The following is a 26,080-nucleotide window of genomic DNA, read 5'->3' on the forward strand; positions in this document are numbered from 1 at the left end:
ATGAGCACCGGGGGCAGCCCGGTCCGCGCCTACGACTTTCTGCTCAAATTCCTGCTGGTGGGCGACAGCGACGTGGGCAAAGGAGAGATCCTGGCGAGCCTGCAGGACGGTGCGGCCGAGTCCCCGTATGGCCACCCCGCGGGTGAGAGCCGGGCCGGGAAGGAGAGGCGGTGGAGCGCGCGGGGGCTGGGGAGGAGAGGGGCGCAGACGCGAGAGCTAGGCGGGGGAGGGGTGCAAGGGAGGAGAGGAGAGGAGAAGGGGTGGGGAGCGCCGGGGCTGCGAAGAGGGGTAACTGGCCCGGCGAGGGGCGCCAAAGAGCCGAGCAAAAGAGGCCCAGGAGGTACGGGGTCCCGAAGGGGAGCGTTCCGCGGGCGGAGGGAGCAGGGAGATCAGGGAGGGGAGCGGGGGCCGCGGGGCCTGGGAGGGAAAGCGAGGCCGCTGAGGCGAGGGGAGGAGGGGTGGAGCGCGCCGGGACTGTGAAAGAGAGGGGACGCGGGACCCGGAAGGGGAGCGCCGGGCTTAGGGCCGTCGAGTCTCTGCCTGAATCCCGCCCGCACGACGCGGGCAGCCCCGGCTGCACACCCCGAACCCTGGACATGGGGGACCCAGGGGACTAGTGGGAGTGAGGCTGGGACGCGCGCACTCCGGGCGTGAGGCGGGAGCGAGCGGCTGAATGGGGAGCTGGCGTCCTCCCGACCTGGGGGTAACTGCCAGACGGAGGAGAGCGTACGACCACACAGTCCGGGTTTGGGGAGGAAGGTTGGCGGGGCTGCTCCAGGATGTCCTGCCGGGAGGTCGCACTTGGCACACGGCGAGTCTGGAAAGGACGCGTGGGGATGAGACGCCGGCGCGAGGGGCTGGGAGCGTGGGATCGGAGCACAGCGGCGGCAGGCTCACAGGTGGTGGCTCTGCGCGTAGGTCGGATGGAAAGGGAGGGAGAGAAAGCACAGAGGACGCATCTCGAGGCTTCTTCAGGGTTCCCAGTGCGTGGAGGGGCTCCTCCTCCTGGTGGACAGGCCTGAGAGGGCAAGGAACGCTAGTGACCCTAGGGAGCATGGTCTGGGGTGCAAGAAGGAAAGGACAGACAGAGTGTGAGGGTCCCAGGGTGAGGGGAGACCAGAGCACCCGATGGCAACCTACAGGGAGTCCAAGAAGTTTCTGGTTTGAGAGCAGCAGCCCCTGAAAGAGGGTGGACATTAGGAGGAAAAGAAGGGCAGCAGGGAGGAAAGTCGGCAGAACTTGGGCCAAGAGGCGGGAGGATCAGGTGTTCCCGCAGTGCCCAGGTCTTTACCCACCAAAGGCTGCTTGGCTGGTGCAGACTGAGTAGCAGTGGAAGGAGAGCTGTGGATGTTCACCACTGAGCTAACATCGCAGGGGCAGGAGCCACATTTCCAATACGGAGGCTGCTGCTTGCTGTCTGGTTCCTGGGTAGCTGAGGAAGGCAGCCTAGGGAATGGAATCTTAATGTTCAAGCCAGCATGGGGGTGCTTCTTGTCCTGGTCAGCCAGGGTAGGACTGAGAAGACAATGGGCAGCGTGCTGAGTTGGGGAAGGTTTGAGATGGGGGCATGAGCTGATGGTGAAAACCTGGATCCATTCTCACACTGCAGTGCATGTAACAGTCACGCCCTGGTCCTATGAAAAGGCAGATTCTGATTCTAGAACAGACTGTCCAAGATGATGTCACCAGCTACATGTAGTTTTCTACACTTAAAGCATGTTAGAGGGAAATGCAACTAAAAGTGTGCGTGCTCAGTCACTTCTGTCGCGTCCAATTCTTTGTAACCCTATGGATGTATCCCTCCATCCATGGGATTCTCCAGGCAAGAATACTGGAGTGGGCTGCCATGCTCTGCTTCAGGGGATCTTCCCAACCCAGGGGTGGAACCCATGTCTGCTGCATTGCAGGTGGATTCTTTACCACTGAGCCACTAGGGAAGCCCTGAAAGGGTGCATTAGCCACCCTCATAGTGCTGGACAGCCACTTGTGAGGCAGCAGAAGTGCTGGACAGCGCAGTGCTGGGTTTAAGCTCTGTGAGAGTGGGGAGCTGCCACTGTTTCCTCCTCAGCTGGGTCCTCTTGGTGTGGGGCTCAGGGAATGGATGGGCCGGAGGTGAAGCAACGAAACATTCAGCAAATACAGGGCTGTGTATGTTTGGGGAAACAGGCTGTGGAATGTTTTCTGTTCTGTAGCAGATGAACAACGTGGGGGCAAAAAGGAACGTGGACCAGCGTTTGCACAAAGGTCCTTCTGGCTGGTGTGAATGGAGGCTTAGTGCTTCTGCTCTGTTACGTTCATTCTATGTACTGAACCGAGACTTTTAACAACTGGTTAGGGATTTCTCCTGAAGTTTTTTCCTTGATACAGAGGGAGGATTAAGGCTAAAAAGACATGTTCCACAAAAGGTCTTGTCAGCTTGGCTTGAGACACTGCGGAAAAGAACTGATACGATAGATGCACCCTCTGTGGGTTTTTGATTTACTAAAAGATTTTTCTTGGATTAAGAAAAGAGACTATTTGGCTGCCCTGGCGGCTCAGTGGTACAGAATCCGCCTGCCAATGCAGGAGACACAGGTTTGATCCCCGATCCGGGAAGATCCCGCATGATTTGAAGCAACTAAGCCTGTGTGCCACAACTATTGAGCCTATGCTCTAGAGCCCAGAGCTGCAACTCTTCGGCCCAGGTGCCGCAAATTCTGAAACCTGCATGCCCCAGAGTCCATGCTCCGCAATAAGGGAAGCCACAACAGTGAGAAGCCCGCACACCAAAACTGGAGAGTAGCCCCCACTTTCCACAACTAGAGAAAGCCCGCTTAACACCAAAGATCCAGCACAGCCAAAAATAAATAAATAAAACTAGTCAAAACTGAAAAGAGATTATGAAAAATTGGAAGAAATTGGAATCATCATGATTATTATTTTAAAGATACATTTCACTCTGAAACAGTGTGGGTGCTTCTGGCAGAAAAGGCGAGGGCCTTTCAGCCTCACAACCCATTTCCCTCCACCCTATGCCTGAGTTCAGAGCCTGTTTATTATGTTCAGGTTGCCCAGATTTAAACACCCAATTCTGCATAGTAGCTATGCATAAAAGTAGCTAGTAGCTATTAGTGCCCACAATTGCTCAGTGTTAATTCAATATTTCAGAGTACTCTGTGTTCACCAGTAATCTTTTATTTTGCTGTCCCTCTGATTGGTAATTTCATTTCAATCATTTTTTCAGGAAGGGCTCATGAGTGTTTCCTAAGCATTTTCATGTCACTGTCCTTTGCCTCTATCTTTGAACACTGTCTTGGCTGGGTGTAAGAGTCTCAACTGCTGTTTTCTTTCCCTCAACCTTTGTAAGCGCTGCTCCATCCTCTGCCATTGGATGTGGGGAAGCCTGAAGTCAGCTGGGTTTTTTTTCCCATACAGGTGATTTGCATTTTCTTTATGAATTTCTGAAGGGTTCCTTCTTTTTTTTTGAAGGGATCAGGATCCTTCTTTTTGCTTCATTTCACGAGCTTAACCAGACCATGTCTCAGAGCTGAAAGCTTCATTTTGAATTCCTGGCACTTTCAATTTGCAGATTTTTTTCCCTCAATTTTAGGGAAATTTATTTTATGTCCTCAAAACATCTTCTGGTGCATTTATTGGTGTTTCTACTTCAGTGACACCAGTTGTATTAGTTTCCTGTGGCTGCTGGGCAAATTGCCACAAATGTAGTGGCTTGAAATAACACAAATTCTCCTACAGTTCTGAGGGGTGGTAGTCAACCCAATCTCATAAGCTAAAATCAAGGTCAGCAGGCCTGCATTTCTTTCTGGAGGTTCTAGTGGTGAGTCTGTTTTCCTGCTTTTTCCGCATTCTAGAACCTGCCTTTGTCTCTTGGCCTGTAGGTCCTCCCCAACCTTCAGGGCCAGCAGTGGGGGCTGGGGGGGGGGGTCTTTCTCGAATCTCATCATTCTGAGCTGGACTCTGCCTCCTGCTTCACTTTTAAAGACGCTTGTGATCACACTGGGCTTCCCAGGTGGTGCTAGTGGTGAAGAACCCACCGGCCCATGCAGGAGATGTAAGACATATGGGTTCGATCCCTGGGTTGGGAAGATCCCCTGGCGGAGGGCATGACAACCCACCTGGAGAATTCTTGCCTGGAGAATCCCATGGACAGAGGAGCCTGCAGGGCTACAGTCTGTAGGGTCACAAAGAGTCGGACGTGACTGAAGAGACTTAGCATGCACGCATGTGATCACACTGGGGCCACTAGACGATCCAGAATAATCTCTGTATCTTAAGATCACCTCACTAGCAAAACTCAATTCCCCTTTGCCATGTAACCTAACATATCCACAAATTCTGTGAATTAGGACATGGATCTCTTTGATGGGCCATTATTCTGCCTGTTAGTAGCTCAGTTGTGTCCAGCTCTTTACAACCCCATGGACTGTAGCCTGCCAGGCTCCTCTGTCCGTGGAATTCTTCAGGCAAGAATACTGGAGTAGCTTAGTTTCCCAACCAAGGATCAAACCCATCCCTTCAGCAGTGAAAGCACAGAGTCCTAAGCACAGGACCACCAGAGAATTCTCTAATTTTTCCTTACTTTTAAAATTTTCCTCTTTTTCAATTTTTAAAAACTTCTTTACAAGTTCATTAAAAAAACTCTTTGAACTATTTTACCAACTTCATGTTTGTATTAGATTGTTCCATTGCATGAAGTAACTGGGATGAATTTCCATCTGCTCCTGGGCTCACATTTCCTTCCAAGTTGAATTCTGTTTTCCATTCCTTTTTAAACTTTTATTGAAGTATGATGCATACATATAGGAAAATGTACTTATTATAACTGCATAGCTCAGTGACTTTTCACAAAGCTAACAAGCCCATGCAACCAGCACCCCGGAAGCCCAATACCAACAGGTTCCTGGGCCCCCAACCCTTCCGCCAGCCACAACACCCCAAAATATGACCGCTGGCCGGGCTTCTGACATCGCAGGTCATTACTTTTTCATTCATTCTGTGTAAAAATTAGAGCTGTACTGTGACTGCTTTTCTTGCTATCCTTGTATAAGACTCTCCTGGGTCGTATATGGTTGTGGATATAGCCCTGGTGTGAATGCACCGTGATCTATTTATTTACCATCCTCCTGGGGTTGGCATTTCTGTGGTTTCCAGTTTCTGATTGTTGTGATTAGTCCTGCTGTGAACGTGTCCACTGTGTGTCTTTGCAATACCAAAGACCTATTTCTGTCAGAATATACCTGGGATGGCTGAGTATTGTGGCATGCATATGTTTAACTTAAGATACTCTGAAAATATTTTCAGTTTAGACTCTTGCTGCCAAGTTTGGGAGTTCTGTTTGCTCACATCTGTACCAACACTTGGTTCTTGTTCTTTTGCATTCTAGCCCTTCTGGAAAGTATAGTGTAGTTTGAATTTGTATCTCTCTAATGACTGATGAGATTGAATACCTTTGTCCATTTTTCATTAGGCTGAATTTACTGGGCAGTGCGGGTGTTTGAAAAAATACATTCTGGCTGTGAGTTTTTTGTCGGAAATACGTATTATGAGTATCTACTCATGTGTTGATGTATTGCCTTTAATCCCTTTAATAGTATTTTTAAGTACAGAAACCCTTCATTTTTACATAATCAAATGATGGGTATTCATGGGGGGGACTCTGAGTGCTGAACAAGTCTCTGCCTGATCCAGGCTGGGGGTGTCCTCTGAGGCTCCGCTGTCTTATCTCTGACGTTGGTGGATGCTGTCCCACTGGACTGAGGAATGGTGGGGGGTGGAAGTCAAGACACATTCTTTTCCAGTTGGATACCCAGTAGAGACCCCCTTCCCCCCACCACTACTCTGTCAGTCTTGTCACAGCCGGGGCACCAGACACCCCCCACCTGCACGCTTTCTGCTTTGCAGGCGGGTCTGCTCCGTGCTCGCAGGAGGGTCTGCTGTGTATCCCTGTGTCTGTCTCATACCCGGGCAGCTCCACCTGCACGTAGTCTGTGCTCCGACACAGTCTGGTTGAGGCCTGGCTTCTCCACCAAGGACCTTCTGTTTGCCTCCCAGCCTACAGTTGGAGGGCGGGGGCCTCGGGGTCCTGACCCTGTCCTGCAACCCGAGCTCTGGGAGGAGCAGGAGGGTGCATGTGAGCTGTGGAGACCTCTCACGGGGTGGCCCATTGCCCAAGGAGCTGTCCTTCCGTCCCATGGGTGACATGCACACTCATGGTCCTACCGGGCCCTTACTGGCCCTGGAGCCTCACTTCTGTCCAGTGGGTTGGTGCTCAGTCCCAGCTCTTCATCCCTTGGAAGTCCTGCTCTGGGCAGAAATGGAAAGATGGCCTCAACAGTCAGTATCCAGAAGGTGGCGAATCAAGGCTGTAGCTGGGCTCTGTTTTCTCCTCATCTTGGGTCCCCCCTGAGCCCAGGCTGGGGTGTTCCTGATGCCAGGTTCATACCCTTTCCTTCCCTGATTGCTGAGTTTCTACATTTTGTTCATTTCATGAGTGATGGGAGTGGATCAAACTGACATCAAAAGCTACAATCTCTCGCCTTCCAGTTTTTTTCCTTCCCAACAGGAGACTCACTGTTTCTCTGACTACTATCTTTTGACTATTTCTCCAGCTTCCTTTTCCCAGCAGGAAGCTCCCATCTTTCTTTCTTCATTTCATCTTTGCCAAGAGCTAAAAATAACAGTTCCCACTTACTGAGAGTGTGGAAGAACCATGGCGTGAAATAGGTTATTTGTCCTTTCTCTTTGCCTTTGACAGTCTTTCTGCCAGGAGATGCCCACTCTCTCCTGCTACCTTCTAGATGCTGCAGACAGCTTACAGGGACTCTGCCCGTCTCCCTGGGCAACCACTTTAAGATTCAAAGCACGATTTATAAAGTCATCACTTTCCAGTTTGAACTGAGAGTTGAGTCGTGTTTTATCTTCCTTCCTCATGGTCAAACTCCTTCATCTCCCTCAGTACCACTTGTGAGCACTCAGTAAACTTAATGCACTGGGTTTTAAAAATTATGTCATAAATACTGCCACGTATTTGAAAACAATAAAATTGCATTTGTATAAGATTTTCTCATTAAAAGCCCTTGGGTAAGTCCTACCTCTCCTGTGTCTTTGTGGGCTCTTCTCCCTGCAGTGTGACAGCCCCTTTAGTCTGACCTCTAACCCCTGCAAGCCCCAAGTCCAGGGTGAACCTGACTTTAGGCGATGGGCAGGGAAGGGCTCAGAACAAGCCAGTCCAGGTTCCTTCTAGTCAGAGACTCAGCTACCAGAGCCGGAGGCCCAGCCACCACCCCTTGTGTCCTTTGGCACTGTCATGGGACGCCTGGTGGTTGCAAGGTGAGAGCAACCAGGTAATCACAGCCTCCAGGTCCTGCCCGGGTCTTGCCAGCCACACCTGCTTGCTTATTCATGGCTGGCCCAGGAGCTCAGGTTCCACGTGTCGACTGTTAGGGGTGAAGAGAAGCAGCAAGGTGTATGGAAATGGCTGGCGTATTACTGAGCACTTGCAGGCTGTGGTGGGCTCACTTCACCTTAAGAGATTGCTTTGAACTTCTGTTTCACACTTTCCAGGCTTCTTTAGCTTAACTGGGGGCAAAGAGTGAATTGTGTATAAACAAAAACAGAAGAGCTGCAATGCCCGGGGGGCTTGGACCTAAAAATATCAGTTATGTAGATTTTGTCAGATCCACAAAGAAGACAATTTAAAGGGGCTGTGATGTAAGACAGCAGCTTCTGTGATGTCTTCAGGGTTTACCTTCTTCAGAAGTGAGCTTGCCTCCTTGGAGGCCTCAACCAAACTCCCCACTCAACCTGGGTCACCCTCCCCCCTCCTCCTCTCCAGGGTGAGGAGGTCCACCCACCCATTTGCAGGGGCTCCAGGGGCTCCTAAAGCGGGTCTGACTGCAGCACTCTGGCTTAAAATGCTACCAGCGTTTCATCAGTTTACTAATACAGATGACTTGTCTCTTTAGGTGGTCTTTTTTTTTTTTTTTTTAAGTTTAGTTTTGGCTGCACTGGGTCTTCCTTGCTTCACAAGAGCTATAATAATTCCTTTCATTTTCCATATAAAATTTAGCTTTGTCAGTCTCCCCCCCAAAACATCCAACCAGGATTTTTGATTGAGACTGAATGTGTGAATCAATTTGGAGCCTGGTGGACTGCCGTCTATAGGGTCGCACAAGAGTCAGACACAACTGAAGTGGCTTAGCAGCAGCAGCCAACTTGACTATACTGGGTCTATCAATCCGATCCATGAACACATTTCTCTCCACTTATTTATGCCATCTTCTCGGTCAGCTGGATTTCATCGTATTCCTTGCCTCAACACCTTGTCTCTTGGATTCACTGACCTGTTGTGCGGCAAGCAGAGGGAGCTTAGACTCAGTAACATGGCCACTGAGCCCTGCTGGGGGCCTGAGTCCAGGTCTAAGCAGTGCCCACATTAAGGGGTGACCTCAAGACCTGGCAGGGGCAGCCTTGCAATTTGAAGGGACTGGGACCCTCTGAGGTGTCAGGGCTCTGGAAAGAAGGGGTAGTCATTGGGCCATATCGAGTGATAGTTAGGGGAAACTCTGGATGACCCCTAATTTCATTCATGGTGGGTGATGTCCTGGGTCCCATCAGTATCTGGTCGGTGGAGGTTGTCCTTGCTGCGGAATTTCACAAGGCCTGAATGCAGTAGCTTAGCACATAGATTGTTAGGGGAAACGGCGGGCATGATAGTGGTCCTGTCCCTGCCAGGGAAGGCATGGGAGAATTTAGCCCTCAAATGGGGAGTGAGCAGCTGGGGCAGCTAAGAGCTGGGAGCTGTGTGGATGAGCTGGGGTAGCCAGGCCATGAGGAGGCTGGAGACACCTGGGTCGAACCACTTTGCTATTTTTTTTTCTTTTTTCCACACTACGTGTAGGATCTTAGTTCCCTGACAAAGGATTGAACCCTCACCCCCTGAACTGGAAGTTCAGAGTCTTAACCACTAGAGCGCCAGGGAAGTCCCCACTTTGCTTTCTCAAAGAGAAAAACCAGGAAGGAGAAATGTGCAAGGAACACATTTCCCTCCCTGGTGATTTAGACGGTAAAGAATCCGCCTGAAATGTGGGAGACCTGGGTTCAATCCCAGGGTTGGGAAGATCCCCTGGAGGAGGGCATGGCAACCCACTCCAGTATTCTTGCCTGGACAAGCCCCATGGACACAAGGAGCCTGGCAGGCTACAGTCCATGGGGTCACAAAGAGCTGGACATGACTGAGCAACTGAGCACAGACTCTGAAAAAGAGCGGGACTGGTGTGGACTTTCTGTGTGGGATTCTCATGTGATGAACACACTTCAGATCCCCATTTAAAACATGACATTTTTAGAACTACTTAGAAACGTGAGGCAGTACCACAGGGGCAGCCTCTGAGCTGTGGGTGAATCTTGGGCCTGTACCTCAGCCCTGGGGTCTCTGTGCTTCTCCCATCCTGAGCCCCCTCAGTCCTGTAAGGCACCCCAACATTTCCCAACAAAGTGCCCTTCTAATCTGAAAAGCCAGGCAGGGTACATCTCGGGATAGGACATATGTATTTAAGGTGAAATTCACATAATATAAAACTAGCCACGTTAAAGGACTTTTCCTGGTGGCTCATCAGTAAAGAATCTGCCTGCCCTGGAGAAGGAAATGGCATCCCACTCCAGTATTCTTGCCTGGAGAATTCTATGGACAGAGGAGCCTGGTGGGCTATAGTCCACGGGGTCCCAAGAGTTGGACATGACTGAGCAACTAACACTTTCACTACTATATATAAAATAACTAATAAGAACCTGCTGTTTCACACAAGAAAATCTACTCAGTACTCTGTAGTGACCGATACGGGAACAGGATCTGAAAAAGAGTGGATATATGTATATGTATAACTGATTTATCTTACTGCACACCTGAAACTAACTCAACATTGTAAACCAACTGTATCCGATAAAAAGTTCTTTAAAAAAAGAAGGAAAAAGAGAAAGAATCCTCCTGCAATGCAGGAGCCGCAGGAGACACGAGTTCCGTCCCTAGGTCAAGAAGATCCTCTGGAGGATCAACCCACTCCAGTATTCTTGCCTGGAGAATACCATGGACAGAGGACCCTGGTGGGCTACAGGCTACAGGGTCACAAAGAGTTGGACACGACTGAAGTGACTTAGCACGCACACATGCAACTGTGTTAAAGTGAATCATTCAGTGGCATTTGAGACATTCACAACCCTGTAACTTTCTAATTTTAGAACATTTTCCTCACCCCTGCAAGTAGAAACCTGGACCCTCTCTCACCCCTGGCAGCCAGCACTCTGCTTTCAGATATTTTAATTCAACATAAGACATGTTCTCAAAAGTCAGGTTCTCATGATGAATACGTTCGTCAATGATACTTAGCCAGTATTTACATGTCTGGGTCCTCTAAGTCATAGAGATAGAATTCAGCAGGTGCAGGAGGAGCGGAAATAGATTATTTACACATCCGGTGGCCTCAAAGTGTAAGGAGTGGCTCGGCAGTTGACATTTGCTTTTTCTTTTAGGCTAAAATTATCTCTCTTCTTGTCCTGTCGTTCTGATTCACTCAGTGAACATTCCGACAGGCTTTGTTCTAGGAACTTTTGTGTATTTTTATTTTATTTTGATGGACAGAGCTCTTGGTGAATTGGCTGAGTGCACCGAATGTGTGCTATACCTTCTGAGCCTAACACGGACACTGCTGCTGTCAAAACTATCAACCAAAAAGTAACAGAGTCAGAGAAGAGGAAGTACAATAAATAGGCACAGAGCAAACACATAAATGGAGGAACATTAAAAAAAAAAAAGGTTTGATAAATAAGTGTATGAAAAAAGAGACCCTTCTTACAATGAGGCTTTGAACCTGGCATGAATAGGTGTGACTTGGGGGCTTCTCTGAGGCGGGCACAGCCTTGATAGAGGGTTTATCTTCTGGGTCCTGGAGGCCTGGGGAAGAATGGAGCTTGTGCTAATCTGAGGCCACGGCTGGTGGCAGGTCTCAGACATGAGCCATCTGGGAAACTGAGGCACGAGAAGACGAAGGGAGAAAGAGATAAATACCGTATTCTAACACATATGTACGGAATCCAGAAAAATGGTACTGAAGAGTTTATATACAGGGCAACAGTGGAGAAACAGGCATAGAGAATAGACTTATGGACATGGGGAGAGGGGAGGAGAGGGTAAGATGTATGGAGAGAGTAACATGGAAACTTACCTTGCCATATGTAAAATAGGTAGCCAATGAGAATTTGCTGTATGGCTCAGGAAACTCAAACAGGGGCTCTGTATCAATCTAGAGGGGTGGGATGGGGAGGGAGATCGGGGGAGAGGTTCAAAAGGGAGGGGATATATGTATACCTATGGCTGATTCATGTTGAGGTTTGACAGAAAACAGTGAAATTCTGTAAAGCAACTATCCTTTCATAAAAAATAAATTTAATTAAAAAAAATAAAGAAGAGGGAGGGAACTGCTGGTCATCAGGAATGGGATTTTCCCAGGTGCCACAGAGCTTCTCCCTGCAGGGTCTTCACAGTCCTACATGGGAAACCTGTGGGGTCCCTGGTGGGCTAGCCCATCTCTGCTCCCACTTTCCACCCTACAGATCAAAGGGGAGGAATGTTTTCTCAAGCTTTATTTGCCATCCCCCCGACCCTCCCCCGCAACCTCCCCTGTTCTTCCCTGTCCCAAATTCTCAGCTACAGGGATAAAGGAGGTGCCTGCCACGGGAGCGGGGCACTCAGCTGCACAGATGGGTCTGTGCAGGAAGAAGGATGGGTCTCAGCACTAAAGGACATTGACACTGATGGAGACCACGTGGGCCTGGGTCTCCAAAGCACACAGGACTTGGGGAGGGTGCCTGAGGGTCCCAGGCATCAGGGTTGGTGTGCCGAGCGCGGGAGCTGGCAGGGGTTGGCCCTGATGAGAACAACCACCAGAGTCAGAGTTCAGTTTGGGTTTCAAATATTAATAGTTAGATCATTATTGCTGAGTTAGGTTTTTTAAATTTATTTATTTGGCTGCACCAGGTCTTAGTTGTGGCATACGAGCTCTTAGTTGTGACATGTGGGATCTAGTTCCACAACCAGGATTTGAAGCTGGGCCGCCTGCTTTGGAAGCATGGAGTCTTAGCCACTGGACCACCAGTGAAGTCCCTAGATTTTCTTTCAAATACATGTTTGGTATTCAGTTGCTAAGTCATTGTCCGACTTTTTGTGATCCCATGAACCGTAGCCCTCCAGGCTCCTCTGTCCATGGATTTTCCAGCCAAGAAAACTGGAGTGGGTTGCCATTTCCTACTCCAGAGTATCTTCCTGACCCAGGGATTGAACCTGTGTCTCTTGAGTCTCTTGCAAGGCAGATTCTTTACCACTAGCACCACCTGGGAAGCCCAAATATGTTTTTACTATTAGCAAGACTCTGGGGTGTAGAGAGCATTATGCTCTGCTTTGGGAAGATGTTAAAAGGTACTTCTGCACCTTTTCCAAGATTTGTGTGTTAAGTTTCCTCTGTCTCTCTCTCCAGTCACTGTGCTTCATGGGCTTTCTGTCAGAGCATCTTCTGGTGCAAAAAAAGAATCCTCTCAAAGAAGCTTAAGCAAAGAGGAGTGTGTGGCCTCATGTAATTGACAGATTGAGGGGTGCGCCTGGTTTCAGTCTAGATCCCAAGGCTGAGCCATTCTGGACTCTCCACTATTCCTTCTCCTCAAAGCTGCTCTCTGCACATGCCCCATCCCTGCTTCTCCTGTGTTAGGTTAATTTCCACCCAGGGAGGAAGCTGGCCCTGGACAACTCCAAACTATACAATCATTGCAAGCTATGATGCCAATGTGGAGAAAACAGTGAAGACGCTCTCTCTCCTACCTGCTTGGCCAGTCACTCTCCAGGGTCATCAGCTCACTGGTTTTTATATCTTGTCCACCGCTGAGAGTTGTTATCTGCAGGAGGGCTGGTCCAGTAGGAGCTTTGCAGCTGTGACCAGAGGCAGAATGTCAAAAGGGAGAAATCCAAAAACAACAAAGATCTTGGAAACTGCAAATGTGATGGCGGAAATGAAATTTCCAAAGAAAGACCCCAGAGGAGGAAAACATATTTCAAGAAAGTTTCCCCAGGAACTTCTTTGGTAGTCCAGTGGTTAAGAATTCCAGCGGTTAATGCGAGGGATGAAAGTTTGATCCCTAGTCTGGGAACCAAGATCTCATATACTGCGGGGAAGCTAGGCCTGTGTATCACAACTAGAGAGCCTGGGTGCCGCAACGAAGACACAGTGCAGCCAAATAACTAAATATGAAAAAAAAAAAAGTTTCCCCAAATTGAAAGATTTGCATCTCCAGAGTGAAAGAGCCTGTTGAGTGGTCAGCAAAACAAAGAAGAATAAAGGTGCCCCATAATAAGGTTTGGAACTGCAAAACGCCAGCATCAAGGAGAAGATCCCCTCATACCCTGCCAGAGGAAAGGTCAGATTGTGTTTCTGAAGGAAAATTATTTCTTACCTCAGCTGTGGGCACACTTATTTATGTTGTGTCTAGGGCAGTCACTCTTCATTGAGTTTAGATAGGCCCACATCTAGAGATTTAGATGACTAGGGAGATCATAGGGAGGAGTTAGTGATAAATGCAGAGAAAACTAAGCAAGTAAACCCAAAGGCAATCTTTAACTCCAGAAGAAACAAACAAACAAACAAACCAATTGGGGACTTCCCTGGAAATCCAGCTAAGAATCTATCTTGCAGTGTAGGGGACACAGGTTGGATCCCCGCTTGGGGAACTAAGATCCCGCATGTCACTTGGGGGACCCAGAACAAAAACAAATTGTACATGAAGGACAAATAGACACAGTATACCACATGGTTCAGTTCTGGACAGGGTTCACTTGGTCATATTGATGTAAAATTGAATATAGATTTAGCTAAAACAGCAACGTAACGAGACTCGGTTCGTGTGTGCATGTATAAATGAGAGAGAGAATGTGTGTTAGAGATGGACGCAGGGGGTACGTCAGTGAAAGAGAACTCTATTTTCACCTTCTGTAATGGAAACTTGATTAATGCCTAAAACTGAAAAGTCAGGAAGTAGGAGTAGAAGTACGTTGTTTACAAGTTTGGAGAGACACAGCAAAAGAAAGGACTAGTGAAGATTGGAATGGGGAGTGAATGGAATTCCCTGGCAGTCTAATCGTTAGGACTTGATGCTTTCACTGCCATGGACCCATGGTTCAATCCCTGGTCAGGGAACTAAGATCCTACAAGCTGTGCAGTGAATCTAAAGAAATACATAAAATGGAGAGTGGAACACAGGTGTGGTACATTTTCCACACCAAGCCCTAGAGAATGATGTGACCCCTGAAACCATGTGCGTCCACAACTCATGAAAACAGAAAGCAAATACAGTTTTAAAAACTCATTTTCGTAGTATGCTTAAGAAGACCATCAGGAACAAATGCTTTCACATTTATGAAAACCTTTTTTTATTGTGGACCTAAAATATCAGTACACTAGGAGGCTTTCTAAATCAAAGGAGCCAGCCCAGCTCATGCAGTAGATTAACGCCCTTTAGGATAAAAGTGAAACAGCCCTCTAGCCTGTGAGTAGCAAGCATCCTCTCTCATTGTCTGGAAACAAATGTGTCAAAGCCCACGTTATCTCCAGATGCAAAAATAGATGCCCAAGTGTACTTGTGTGTTGCTTCAGGTAGACAGTGCAAAACCTTTAAGCATTCCAAGGAAAAAACTAAAAATTTGTGTGTATGTATGTGTGTGTGTGCAGAAAAAGCATTAGCCCCTCAGTCATGTCCACCAGGATTGTGATCTCTGTCCATGGGATTCTCCAGGCAAGAATACTGCAGTGGGTAGCCATTCCCTTCTCCAGGGAATCTTCCTGACCCGGGAATTGAACCCAGGTCTCTCGCATTGTGGGCAGATTCTTTGCCATCTGAGCAACTTCAAAGTTAACTTTTATATGTGATGGTGGTGGTTTAGTTGCTAAGTCATGTCTGACTCTTGTGACCCCCATGGACTGTAGCCTACCAGACTCCTCTGTCCATGGGATTCCCCAGTCAAGAATACTGGAGTGGGTTGCCATTTCCTCCTCCAGGGGATCTTCTCCACCAGGGATCAAACCCATGTCTCCTGTATTGAAAGTGGAGTCTTTACCACTGAACCATAAATATATATTTCTATATTCTCTCTATATAAATATGTATCAGTTCATGCTCAGTTGTGTACAACTCTTTTCGACCCGATGGATTGCAGCACAGCAGGCCTTCCTGTCCATCACCAACTCCCGGAGTTTACTCAAACTCATATTCATTGAGCCCCCATCCAATCATCACGTCCTTTGTTGTCCCCTTCTCCTCCTGCCTTCTATCTTTCCCAACATCAGGGTCTTTTCACATGAGTCAGTTCTTTGCATCAGGTGGCCAAAGTATTGGAGTTTCAGCTTCAACATTAGTTCTTCCAATAAACACTCAGGACTGATCTCCTTTAGGATGGACTGGTTGGATCTCCTTGCAGTCCAAGGGACTCTCAAGAGTCTTCTCCAACACCACAGTTCAAAAGCATCAATTCTTCAGCACTCAGCTTTCTTTATGGTCCAACTCTCACATTCATACATGACTACTGGAAAAACCATAGCCTTGACTAGACAGACATTTGTTGGCAAAGTAATGAATGTCTCTGCTTTTTAATATGCTGTCTAGGTTGATCACAACTTTTCTTCCAAGGAGTAAGCATCTTTTAACTTCATGGCTGCAATCACCATCTGCAGTGATTTTGGAGCCCCCCAAAATAAAGTCTCTCAATGTTTCCACTATTTCCCCATCTACTTGCCATGAAGTGATGGGACTGGATGCCATGATCTTCGTTTTCTGAATGTTGAGCTTTAAGCCAACTTTTTCACTCTCCTTTTTCAATTTCATCAAGAGGCTCTTTAGTTCTTCTTCCCTTTCTGCCATAACGGTGGTGTCATCTGCATATCTGAGGTTACTGATATTTCTCCCAGCAATCTTGATTCCAGCTTGTGCTTCCACCAGCCCAGCGTTTCTCACGATGTACTCTGCATATAAGTTAAATAAGCAGGGTGACAGTGTACAGCCTTGACGTACTCCTTTTCCTATTTGGAACCAGTCTGTTGTTCCATGTCCAGTTGTAACTGTTGCTTCCTGACCCACATACAGGTTTCTCAAGAGGCAGGTCAGGTGGTCTGGTATTCCCATCTCTTTCAGAATTTTCCACAGTTTATTGTGATCCACACAGTCAAAGGCTTTGGCATCGTCAATAAAGCAGAAATAGATGTTTTTCTGGAACTCTCCTCCTTTTTTGATGATCCAGTGGATGGTGGCAATTTGATCTCTGGTTCCTCTGCCTTTTCTAAAACCAGCTAGAACATCTGGAATTTCACAGTTCACGTATTATTAAAGCCTGGTTTGGAGAATTTTGAGCATTACTTTGCCACCATGTGAGATGAGTGCAATTGTGTGGTAGTTTGAGCATTCTTTGGCATTGCCTTTCTTTGGGATTGGAATGAAAACTGACCTTTTCAAAACTGTGGCCACTGCTGAGTTTTCCAAATTTTCTGGCATATTGATTGCAGCACTTTCACAGCATCATCTTTTAGGATTTGAAATAGCTCAACTGGAGTTCCATCACCTCCACTAGCTTTGTTCATAGTGATGGTTCCTTAGGCCCACGTGACTTCACACTCCAGGATGTCTGGCTCTAGATGAGTGATCACACCATCATGATTATCTGGGTCGTGAAGATCTTTTTTGTACAGTTCTTCTGTGTATTCTTGCCACCTCTTCTTAATATCTTCAGCTTCTGTTAGGTCCATACCATTTCTGTCCTTTATTGTGCCCATCTTTGCATGAAATGCTCCCTTGGTATCTCTAATTGATGCATAGCTTATATAAAAATATATAAGGTAATTATATTTATTATGGGTATATATTATATGCAGTCATACCTGTTTATCATGCATATGTTCACTCTATTTAGTAAATGTGTATATATTCCATTTATTTATTGTGTATGTGTGTGGGTGTCTTATGCTCCATATGCTCCATTGCTGACTATTGCAAAAGGAAGGACATAAGCATTTGAAGGGATTTAAAGGACTGTACAGAGGTCCTTGGTAGTCGCTACAAGATGTAACTTCAGGACTTCCCTGGTGGCCCAGTGTTTAAGAATTCTCCCACCGACGCAGGGAACTCAGGTTTGATCCCTAGTCTGGGAAGAGTCCACATGCTGCTGGGCCGCTAAGCCTATACACCACAAATACTGAGACTTTGAACTCTAGAGCCTGTGCTCTGGAACAAGAGAAGCCACCACAATAAGCCCACTTGCCACAGCTAGAGAAAGCCCAAGTGTAGCAGTGAAGAGTCGGTGCAGCCAAAAATAAATAAAATTAAATACATAAACATTTATTTTAAAAAGATGCAATTGCCCAGATCCAAAACTACTGACCTAAACCTCTCTGGAATCTGTGCTCTGTCCTAAACACTTGGATGACGTGTCCTCAGAATGTGAAGCTGAATAGTCTGCCATCCCCACCAGACACGTGGCATTGCCCTTAACCTGCTTTAAGACAGGAGACTTATGAATAAGACTTCTTTTGTTGTTGTTGTGTCGGGTCTTCATTGCGGCAGGCGGGATCTTCATTGTGTGCTTGGGCTCAGGAGTTTCTGCGCATGGGTTTAGTTGCTCGGCAACATGTGGGATCTATCCTGACCAGGAGTAGAACTCGCATCCCCTCTGTTGCAATCTGGATTCTTAAGCACTATACGTCCAGGGAAGTTCCCCCCTTGGGGCTTCTGCATACAGATTAAAACAGGTACAATAGTTTAAGATGAGTTTTTTGAAATTTTGACAATTACAAACCTTTCCAATTCAAATGATCCAAGAAACTAGCCCCACAAATATTTTCTGCTGCTAATCCAATTTTAAGGCTTCCCAGGTAGCACTAGTGGTAAAGAACCTGCCTGCCAATGCAGGAGACATAGAGATGCAGGTTCGATCCCTGGGTCGGGAAGATCCCCTAGAGGAGAGCATGGCAACCCACTCCAGTATTCTTGCCTGGAGAATCCCATGGACAGAGGAGCCTGGCAGGCTTTAGTCTATAGGGGTGCAGAGTCAGACACGACTGAAGCGACTTAGTATGCATGCACGCAATCCAACTTTAGAAAAAAGAAAAGGTTTTTATCACTCTAGTTTCCAGGAGACCCTGTAGGCAGGAGTCCTGCAGACTGACTGACATAGTACGAAATTATCCTCTGCTAGCTTCCTCTGAGTGTTCACACAAAAATCAGCTTTGGAATGCCAAAAAAAGAATCCCAACTTGGTCATCTCAGGGCAGGATTTCCTTTAATTCCCAATTAAGTAAGCACTTGCAAGCATCCGTTCTATATAAACGCAGCTTGTGTCCCCATAGGTGGCTCTCCATCCATGAGCTGTTCGGCCTCTGAAGCACAGTTTCCCATTATTGATTTGGTTGCTTAATTCAGAGACGAGATACGATCTGAACAACTTTCTGAGGACAGTGTGGTTGATGAGCTTTGTGCTGCTTCTCAGTCTAGCTCTCCAAGGAGTTACTCCCAGGATCAGCTCGACTTTTTTACTTATCTTAGTTTCACCCTCTGACAGTCTAAAACCACCATGGGTGGTGCTTGGAGTACTCGGTGATCAGCTTTTATCGCGTGTGTCCCCAGAAGAACAGTGTTTACTTAATCCTTGTAACGGGATCTGGGATCTGCTGTAGCACTGCTCGGAGAAGGCAATGGCACCCCACTCCAGTACTCTTGCCTGGAGAATCCCATGGGCGGAGAAGCCTGGTGGGCGGCAGTCCATGGGGTCGCAAAGAGTCGGACACGGCTGAGCGACTTCACTTTCATGCATTGGAGAAGGAAATGGCAACCCACTCCAGTATTCTTGCCTGGAGAATCCCAAGGACAGGGGAGCCTGGTGGGCTGCCGTCTATGGGGTCGCACAGAGTTGGACACGACTGAAGCGACTTAGCAGCAGCAGCAGCAGCAGTAGCACTGCTACACATCTGGAGGATCGATCCTCAGACATCTCCGTTAGGTTCTCAGTCACCTGAGGACACCTTGTGGCAGCCTGATGTCCCTTGTTCTTGGGGCTGAGCAAGCTGTCTTGTGTCACTGGCAAACTGTTTGGTCAGACCATGTATCGACTTGTTGTTTTTTTTTTTTCTTTTTTCTTCTTTATTGGAGCCAAATTTAACAAAACTCCAGCTGTCTATGTTTCTTTGGGCTTCCTGCCCAGACCTCCCTAGGACTCTACCAAGGAAATTCACTAGTGCCCCTTAAGACTCCAAGTCAAGTACAGAAGACCTTAAATAAAAGTTGTAGGATCATCACTTAAACAGTGAGATCTGGATATTAGGAGAGCTCACCAGAACACCCGAGGAGTACCGAGAAGCTGGTGGGGCTCAAAAGGCTGATACCAAGTGCCCATTCAGGGTAGACCCCTGGTGTCCTCTGGGGGGGTGTCTCTGATATCCTGTCACTACACCATGACTGTCACTGAAAATTAGACTAATTAATCAATTAGTCTAAGAAAGAAAATGAAGGGTTTCCCTGGTGGCTCAGATGGTACAGAATCTGCCTGCAATGCAGGAGGCCCAGGTTCAACCCCTGGTTTGGGAAAATCCCCTGGGGTAGGAGATGACAACCCACTCCATTATTCTTGCCTGGAGAATTCCATGAACAGAGAAGCCTGGTGGGCCCTAGTCCATGGGGTTGCAAAGAGTCGGACATGTCTAAGAGACTAACGTTTTGCAAGAAAGTAATGGAAAATTTTATTTGCACCAACCTGTGAATTATAACCTGGGAGACTGTCTTTCGGAAAGCTCTGAGGACTGCTCTGCCTGTCACAGGTCAAAGCACAGTTATAAATGTTTTTGAGACAAAGGGATATACATCAAAAGGCATGATGAAGGTTGATACAATCTAGGTCTGCTCATCCAAAGCAAATCTGGGTCATCAGGATCCCTCACAACATTACGCAAGAAGGTTATCTCCTGAGGAGTTATCAAGTGCTGACCAGGCCATCCTGATGGTTTACAAAATTAAGAAGGAATGTTCTCTCCTATGGGCTTTCCTGGCGGCTCAGCAGTAACGAATCTGCCTGCAATGCAGGAGATGCAGGTTGGATCCCTCGGTCGGGACGATCCCCTGGAGGAGGGCATGGCAACCCACTCCAGTACTCTGGCCTGGAGAATCCCATGGACAGAGGAGCCTGGTGGGCTACACTCCATGGGGTCACAAGGAGTCGGACACAACTGAAGTGACTTAGCAGGCACGCATGTTGTCTCCTATGGAGTTGTGGTCAATGCAGATGTCCAATATATCAAGCGGAGGAGGGAGGCAGTCCATATGGGCAGAAAAACTATTTATGTCTAAGTTTTTCTCGTCTTGCCATAGAACAGGAACTTTATTTCATCACCCTAGTGCACGTGGGTACATGTTTCGCCTTTGTATAGTTGAGAAAATACTTCATAACTAATTTCATTTTCTATACACTTTTACCTTACATTCACAGTGCGATAACTTGGAGGAAAGGAGCACCATGTTCTAGCCCTGGGTCCAGCAGAGACAAGGGTGTGTGGCTGGGCTGCCCACAGTCTCTCAGCAAACCTGGGGCCAGCAGGCCATGTGTAGAGCCCACTGCAGAATGGTTCTGGGGGCTCCTGCTGCCCACTGCTCAGGTAGTGGCAGGGGCCTGGGCACTGAGCTGGAGGCAATGGTGGTAAGGGAGGAGCGGAGGTTGGAGACCCTGCTTCAAACAGAAGGTAGGTGAGGCCGGTGGGCCAGGGTCCAAGTAGGGCCCAGTTCAGCTGCCCCATGAGCACTGGATCCCACCAGTGGGAAGTCCTCTCTCCCCCAGCATGAGATTGTCCCTCTGATCTGCACCTTTTACCTGAACAAGACTTCGTGGAAGTGCTTGGCACTTAAGCTGCCTCGACCCTCTTTCACAGGCATCGACTACAAGACCACCACCATCCTGCTGGACGGCCGGCGGGTGAAGCTGCAGCTCTGGTGAGTCAGGGGTCCCTCCTGACCCCCGAAGATGGGATGGGGGAGCTGTCCTGGCCCTTGGGGACTCTGGTAGCACCTGAGGGAAGACCCACTGCTGCAGCCCCAGCCTGACCCAACAGCTCCCATGGGAGCTGACATCTGCATGGGCCTCGGAGTCAGTCCAGAGCACGTGGACTCTTCTTCTGCCTCGCTAGTGCTGAGGGGCCACACGCTGTGACCAAGCTCAACAGGGCGGAGGGTGGACAGGGGTGGGGGTGTAAGAGGCCAGGGTGTCGCCCAGCTCTGGGTTGGGTCTCTTTCTTGGTCCCCACTCCAGGCAGCCTTGGTTCTGATGCTCTGGTGTGATACCCCTGGCCCTCCAGTTCTAGGGGTGGGTGACTAGGGCTTTCCTGCTGTGACTAATCCCTGGGTTGCCCCCACGCCGTGTGGCTTTCCTGACCACCATCACTAGCTCCTGTGTCATCCCCTCTCCTGGGCCACCTGCATGGTTCCATTCTCCCGCCTGACCATGCCAGACCTCTCAAGGCCACAAGTGTCTCCAGAGGGCCCAGAGCCCCTTCTCCCACCCCCACCCACCCTTAACCAGGAGCAAGTAAGCCCCCAAGGCGGACCCGGGAAGCCTCTCTCCATGATGTCCGCTCGATGTCCCTGTCCCTGCTGACTCTCAAATCTCCTTTCCCTTTCTTCCTCCCCAGAGACCTCCTGAGGGCTCCCCTCTCAATCCAAACTTGTCCTGGACTCAGAAGGCTGTTGTAACAGCTGCTCCTGTTTCCTTGGCATCTGAAATGGAGCCCCTGTGCCTGGTTGGGGTGATCGGTCCATCTCAGTATATGCCCTGAGACAGGGTGGAGTCCGTCCCAAAGTGCTATTCTTCTTTATCCTGATGAATGCATCCCAGGATCACTTCCTCATATTGAGGAATATAGGGATGTATCCACAGGGCTGGCTTCATGTGATCTTTTCTTACCAGATCTTAGTTCCCTGAGCAGGGATTGAACCTGTGCCCTTGGCAGTGAAAGCGAGGAGTGCTAAGCACTGGATGTCAGGGAATTCCCATGATGTTTTTGACCTAATTGGAAGTGGAGTGACCCCACCAAATCCTTTGGCCTATTTCTCCCTCAGTGTAGACTCATTCCAAAGATAGCTTTATCTCCAAATTAAACAACTTGTAAAAAACCTAAATTAGATTTATTGAAATGTCAGAATTATTATGTGGAAACCCGTTACCCTGGAGAAGGGAAATGGCAACCCACTCCAGTATTCTTGCCTGGGAAATCCCATGGACAGCAGAGCCTGGCGGGCTATATATAGTCCATGGGGTGGCAAAGAGTCGGAAACGACTGAGTGGCTAACACATCACACTTCAACCCATTATTACTTTCTCTAGTTGACTTTTCAAATAATTAGCAAAGAGAAAGCGCCCAGAAGGACATCTCAAGGTCTGGATCTCTCCAGGGAAAATGTGCCCAACGTTTTGTTGGGGGCTTGGACTTTCCTTTGGGATGGCCACTGACTGACAATTATAAAAGATACTTGCTCTGGCTCTCAAGTTCAAAAAGTTTATTGTCAGGAAGTAGTGATTTCTTCTTACAGGCCTCCGACATCTTTTCCAGGGACACGTCGGGTCAGGGAAGATTTTGTACCATATTCCGCTCTTACTCTCGGGGCGCACAGGTAACATCCCCTGAACTGGGAGGTCAAACTGACTTTAATAATGACTTTCGGAATGCTCGTTAACGGATACTTGGAGGACAAAGCAATTAGCTCACATATAAGCTGATGCCAGAGTCTGAAGTTGTGCTGTGGACTGTTTGGTGACTCCCAAGCCTTCAGCATCAGGGGGTGTGGTTGCATGTGTTGTATTTGTACACATGTGTGCATGAGTGGTGTGCATTCATGTGCATTTATGCATGTACACAGATAAATATGCAGGCATGTGGGTTGTGTGTGCACCACACTCACATGCGTGTGTGTCTGCACGTGCGTGGGAACTCTCTGTCCAGGTGGGCGGGCTCTGCAGTCCCCCCACATTCCATGTCCCTAGACCAGCTCATGAATGTGGGGAACTGAGTTGTACTACCCAACTCACCTTCACATTTGAGGGTTTCTCCATGAGCTTATGAAATTATCATTGGAAATGATCATACAGCTGCTACATTTGGCACATAAATTTTAAAAAATGTGTTTTGCATTAAAATAAGTAGAATGACTGTTTAGCTCATTGTGAGTGTGTGCCTGAGTGGCCCGTGTGCTGGCCAGTCTCTCCACAAGTGACTGTTGCCTCCCCAGGGTGTGATCCTGGTATACGACATCGCAAACCGCTGGTCCTTTGATGGCATCGACCGGTGGATTAAGGAGATCAATGAGGTACAACAGGGGCAGGGCTCCCTCCCTGTGGGCCCATGGAGGGGTGGGCAGGGGAGCCAGGGCACAAGGCTCCAGCCACAGCGGGGAGGACATGTCACCTCTTAGCACCGGATGAGGCCCTGCACACAGTCAGGCGGGTTGACCAGTGCTAACCAGGCTGCTATCTGCGGGCACCCTGACCGGCCCAGCTGCCAACGGGGACGTCTAGTGGTCAGTCCCAACCACCGTTGTGAGTGTCCTGGGGTGGCCATAACAGCTCACCACAGACTGTGTGGCTGAACACTAAGGAAACTCATTCTCTGCGTTCTGGGGTCAGAGTCCAAAATCAAGGTGTTGGCTCCCTCTGTCTGAGAGGAGGGTCCTTCCTGCCTCCTCCAGCTTCTGGTGTTGCTGACAGTCCCTGGCCTTTGATCTCTGGACGTCTCACTCCATCTCTGTTCTGCCGTCATGTGCCTTCTTCCCTGTGCGTCCTGTGTCCTCTCCCCTTCTTATAAGGTCACAGTAACGGGATGTCGGGTCCACCCCAAGATCTTATCTTAACTAATTCCATCTGCAAAGCCCCTGTTTTCAAAAAAGGACATATTCTGAAGTTCTACGCGGATATCACCCCAGGGCACCTGTCATTACAACAACAAAGCTTGTGCCTGACCCACTTTCCTTGCCTCTTTGTCACCCTTCAGCATGCCCCAGGGGTCCCTAAGATCCTGGTGGGGAACCGCCTGCACCTGGCCTTTAAGCGGCAGGTCCCCACGGAGCAGGCCCAGGCCTACGCAGAGCGCCTGGGTGTGACGTTCTTCGAGGTCAGCCCACTGTGCAATTTCAACATCACTGAGTCCTTTATGGAGCTGGCCAGGATCGTGCTGCTGCGGCACGGGATGGACCGGCTCTGGAGGCCGAGCAAGGGTAGGTGCTCCTCCAGGCTGCCCGGCAGCCCCTCCAGCGGTCAGCCTCCCAGGACCTGCCCCCAGGTCACTGTCTCCATTCTCATAAATCAGAGCTTCTGCCCCTTGGCACTACAGCCAGCTGGGATGGCGTGTCCTCTGGTGGGGGCATCCCCTATGCTGTGGGTGAGCTGCACCCTTGGTCTCCCTGCCCCCATTTGTGAAAACCACAAATGTCTCCAGACTTTGCCAAATGCCCTAGGGAGTCAAAATCGCCCCCAGTTGAGAAGCACTGTTCTGAAAGTTGTTAGGACCTAGATTCTAAAATGAACCAAAGCCTTGGGTTGTGTTTCTTCTGTCTGATGCTCCAGGGGTTGAGGAGTGCCCTGACTGCACCAAGGGTGAGACACAGTCTCTGCTCCCAGCAGGCCCCTGGGGAGTCCCGCTCTGTCTGAGCAGGGGCTCTGACTCATAAAACGAACAATGTAGCTGAAATATAAGTGACAGCATTTGCTTTTCTGGTGTGTTCTCCAGTATGTCTTTATAAAGCTGATAACATATTATTCTGGGTCAGCTACTCAGTTGGGAAGCACGTTTCCTGAAGCCCTTGGCCTCAAGCCCCAAAAGCTGGTTGCATGAATCCTGAGGAGACGTGATTGGCCATTGCAGGGCAGGACTCATCTCTCAGACCCAGTGGGAGGGACGGTTGTGGTCTCAAGTTTGGAGGCAAACTGGGTTTAAGGAGATGAAAGCAGGACCACCTATTTCTAATTGCCGCCTGTAGGCACAGGGTGGGAGACTGGGCCTTGACGTCTTGCCCCAGAGTCCCAGAGAGGAGGGTGGACAGGCATCCTGCTGCCCCGGTGCTGGCCCCACGCCCAGGACACTGCAAGTGAACCGGGTTTCCTTTTCTTTCCCAAGTCCTGAGCTTGCAGGACCTGTGCTGCCGGGCAGTGGTGTCTTGCACGCCTGCACACCTGCTGGACAGGCTGCCGCTGCCCACGGCCCTCAGGAGCCACCTCAAGTCCTTCTCGATGGCCACCGGCCTGAGCGCCAGGATGGCGCACGGCCGGCCCTGCTCCCTCGCCACCAGCTCCGGCCACAAGAGGACCAGCCTCCGAAAAGCCAAGGGCACCCACCTCCCCCAGAGCCCCCCCAGACGCTGCTCCAGGAACAACTGCAAAGTCTCTTGAGGAGGGTGCAAGGCAGAAGAGGGGCACAGACGGGAGGGGGAGGCCGCTCTGGACCTAGACGCCTGCCAGTGTCGTGACCACGTGGCCCCAAGCAATGAAACCGAGGCTGGTACCCTGCTTACCAGATACTTCTGCATGGATGGGCATGGGGCTCTTATTTCAGACATGTGTTTATAAAGGGAAGAACTCTTGATAACATGAAATTTTGAATGTAACCTATCATGATTGCAGTGCAACTTTTTTCTTAAAATAACTACTTTTTATAAGAATGGTGATATGTTTGTGATGAGTATAAATTCTAGGGACTACAAAAAGTGGAAATGGAGAGAGAAATTAAGAGTTTTTGATGCTATGAGGGGTCTTTTTATAAACCTCCTTTTTAATGTCGAAGCACTAATTTATAAAACGCCATAGATAAGTTAGAGATTACACACAGCCAATTTGTCCAGCTTGTGTATGAAACGGATTTGATCAAGTTTTTGCTACGTTATTTACTACGTTTTAGGATAAGTGATTTATATGCATATTTTCTGTAAATCTACATTTTTTTGTACAAATGTTTTACAAGTTATGACGCTAAAGGGAAGA

The 26,080-nt window shown here is 48.7% G+C and overlaps 1 protein-coding gene across 1 annotated transcript; it reads left to right on the forward strand.

Annotated features, from left to right (window-relative positions):
• Nucleotides 1–25,492, forward strand: RAB40B (RAB40B, member RAS oncogene family). Its single transcript, XM_052658382.1, has 6 exons — nucleotides 1–142; nucleotides 20,991–21,051; nucleotides 22,665–22,725; nucleotides 23,341–23,418; nucleotides 24,099–24,321; nucleotides 25,221–25,492. The coding sequence occupies exons 1-6, from the start codon at nucleotides 1–3 to the stop codon at nucleotides 25,490–25,492; spliced, it is 837 nt and encodes a 278-aa protein (XP_052514342.1).
• Nucleotides 25,493–26,080: the final 588 nt, after the last annotated feature.

Source organism: Budorcas taxicolor, chromosome 19, assembly GCF_023091745.1.
Source record: "Budorcas taxicolor isolate Tak-1 chromosome 19, Takin1.1, whole genome shotgun sequence".
NCBI classification, from domain to species: domain Eukaryota; kingdom Metazoa; phylum Chordata; class Mammalia; order Artiodactyla; family Bovidae; genus Budorcas; species Budorcas taxicolor.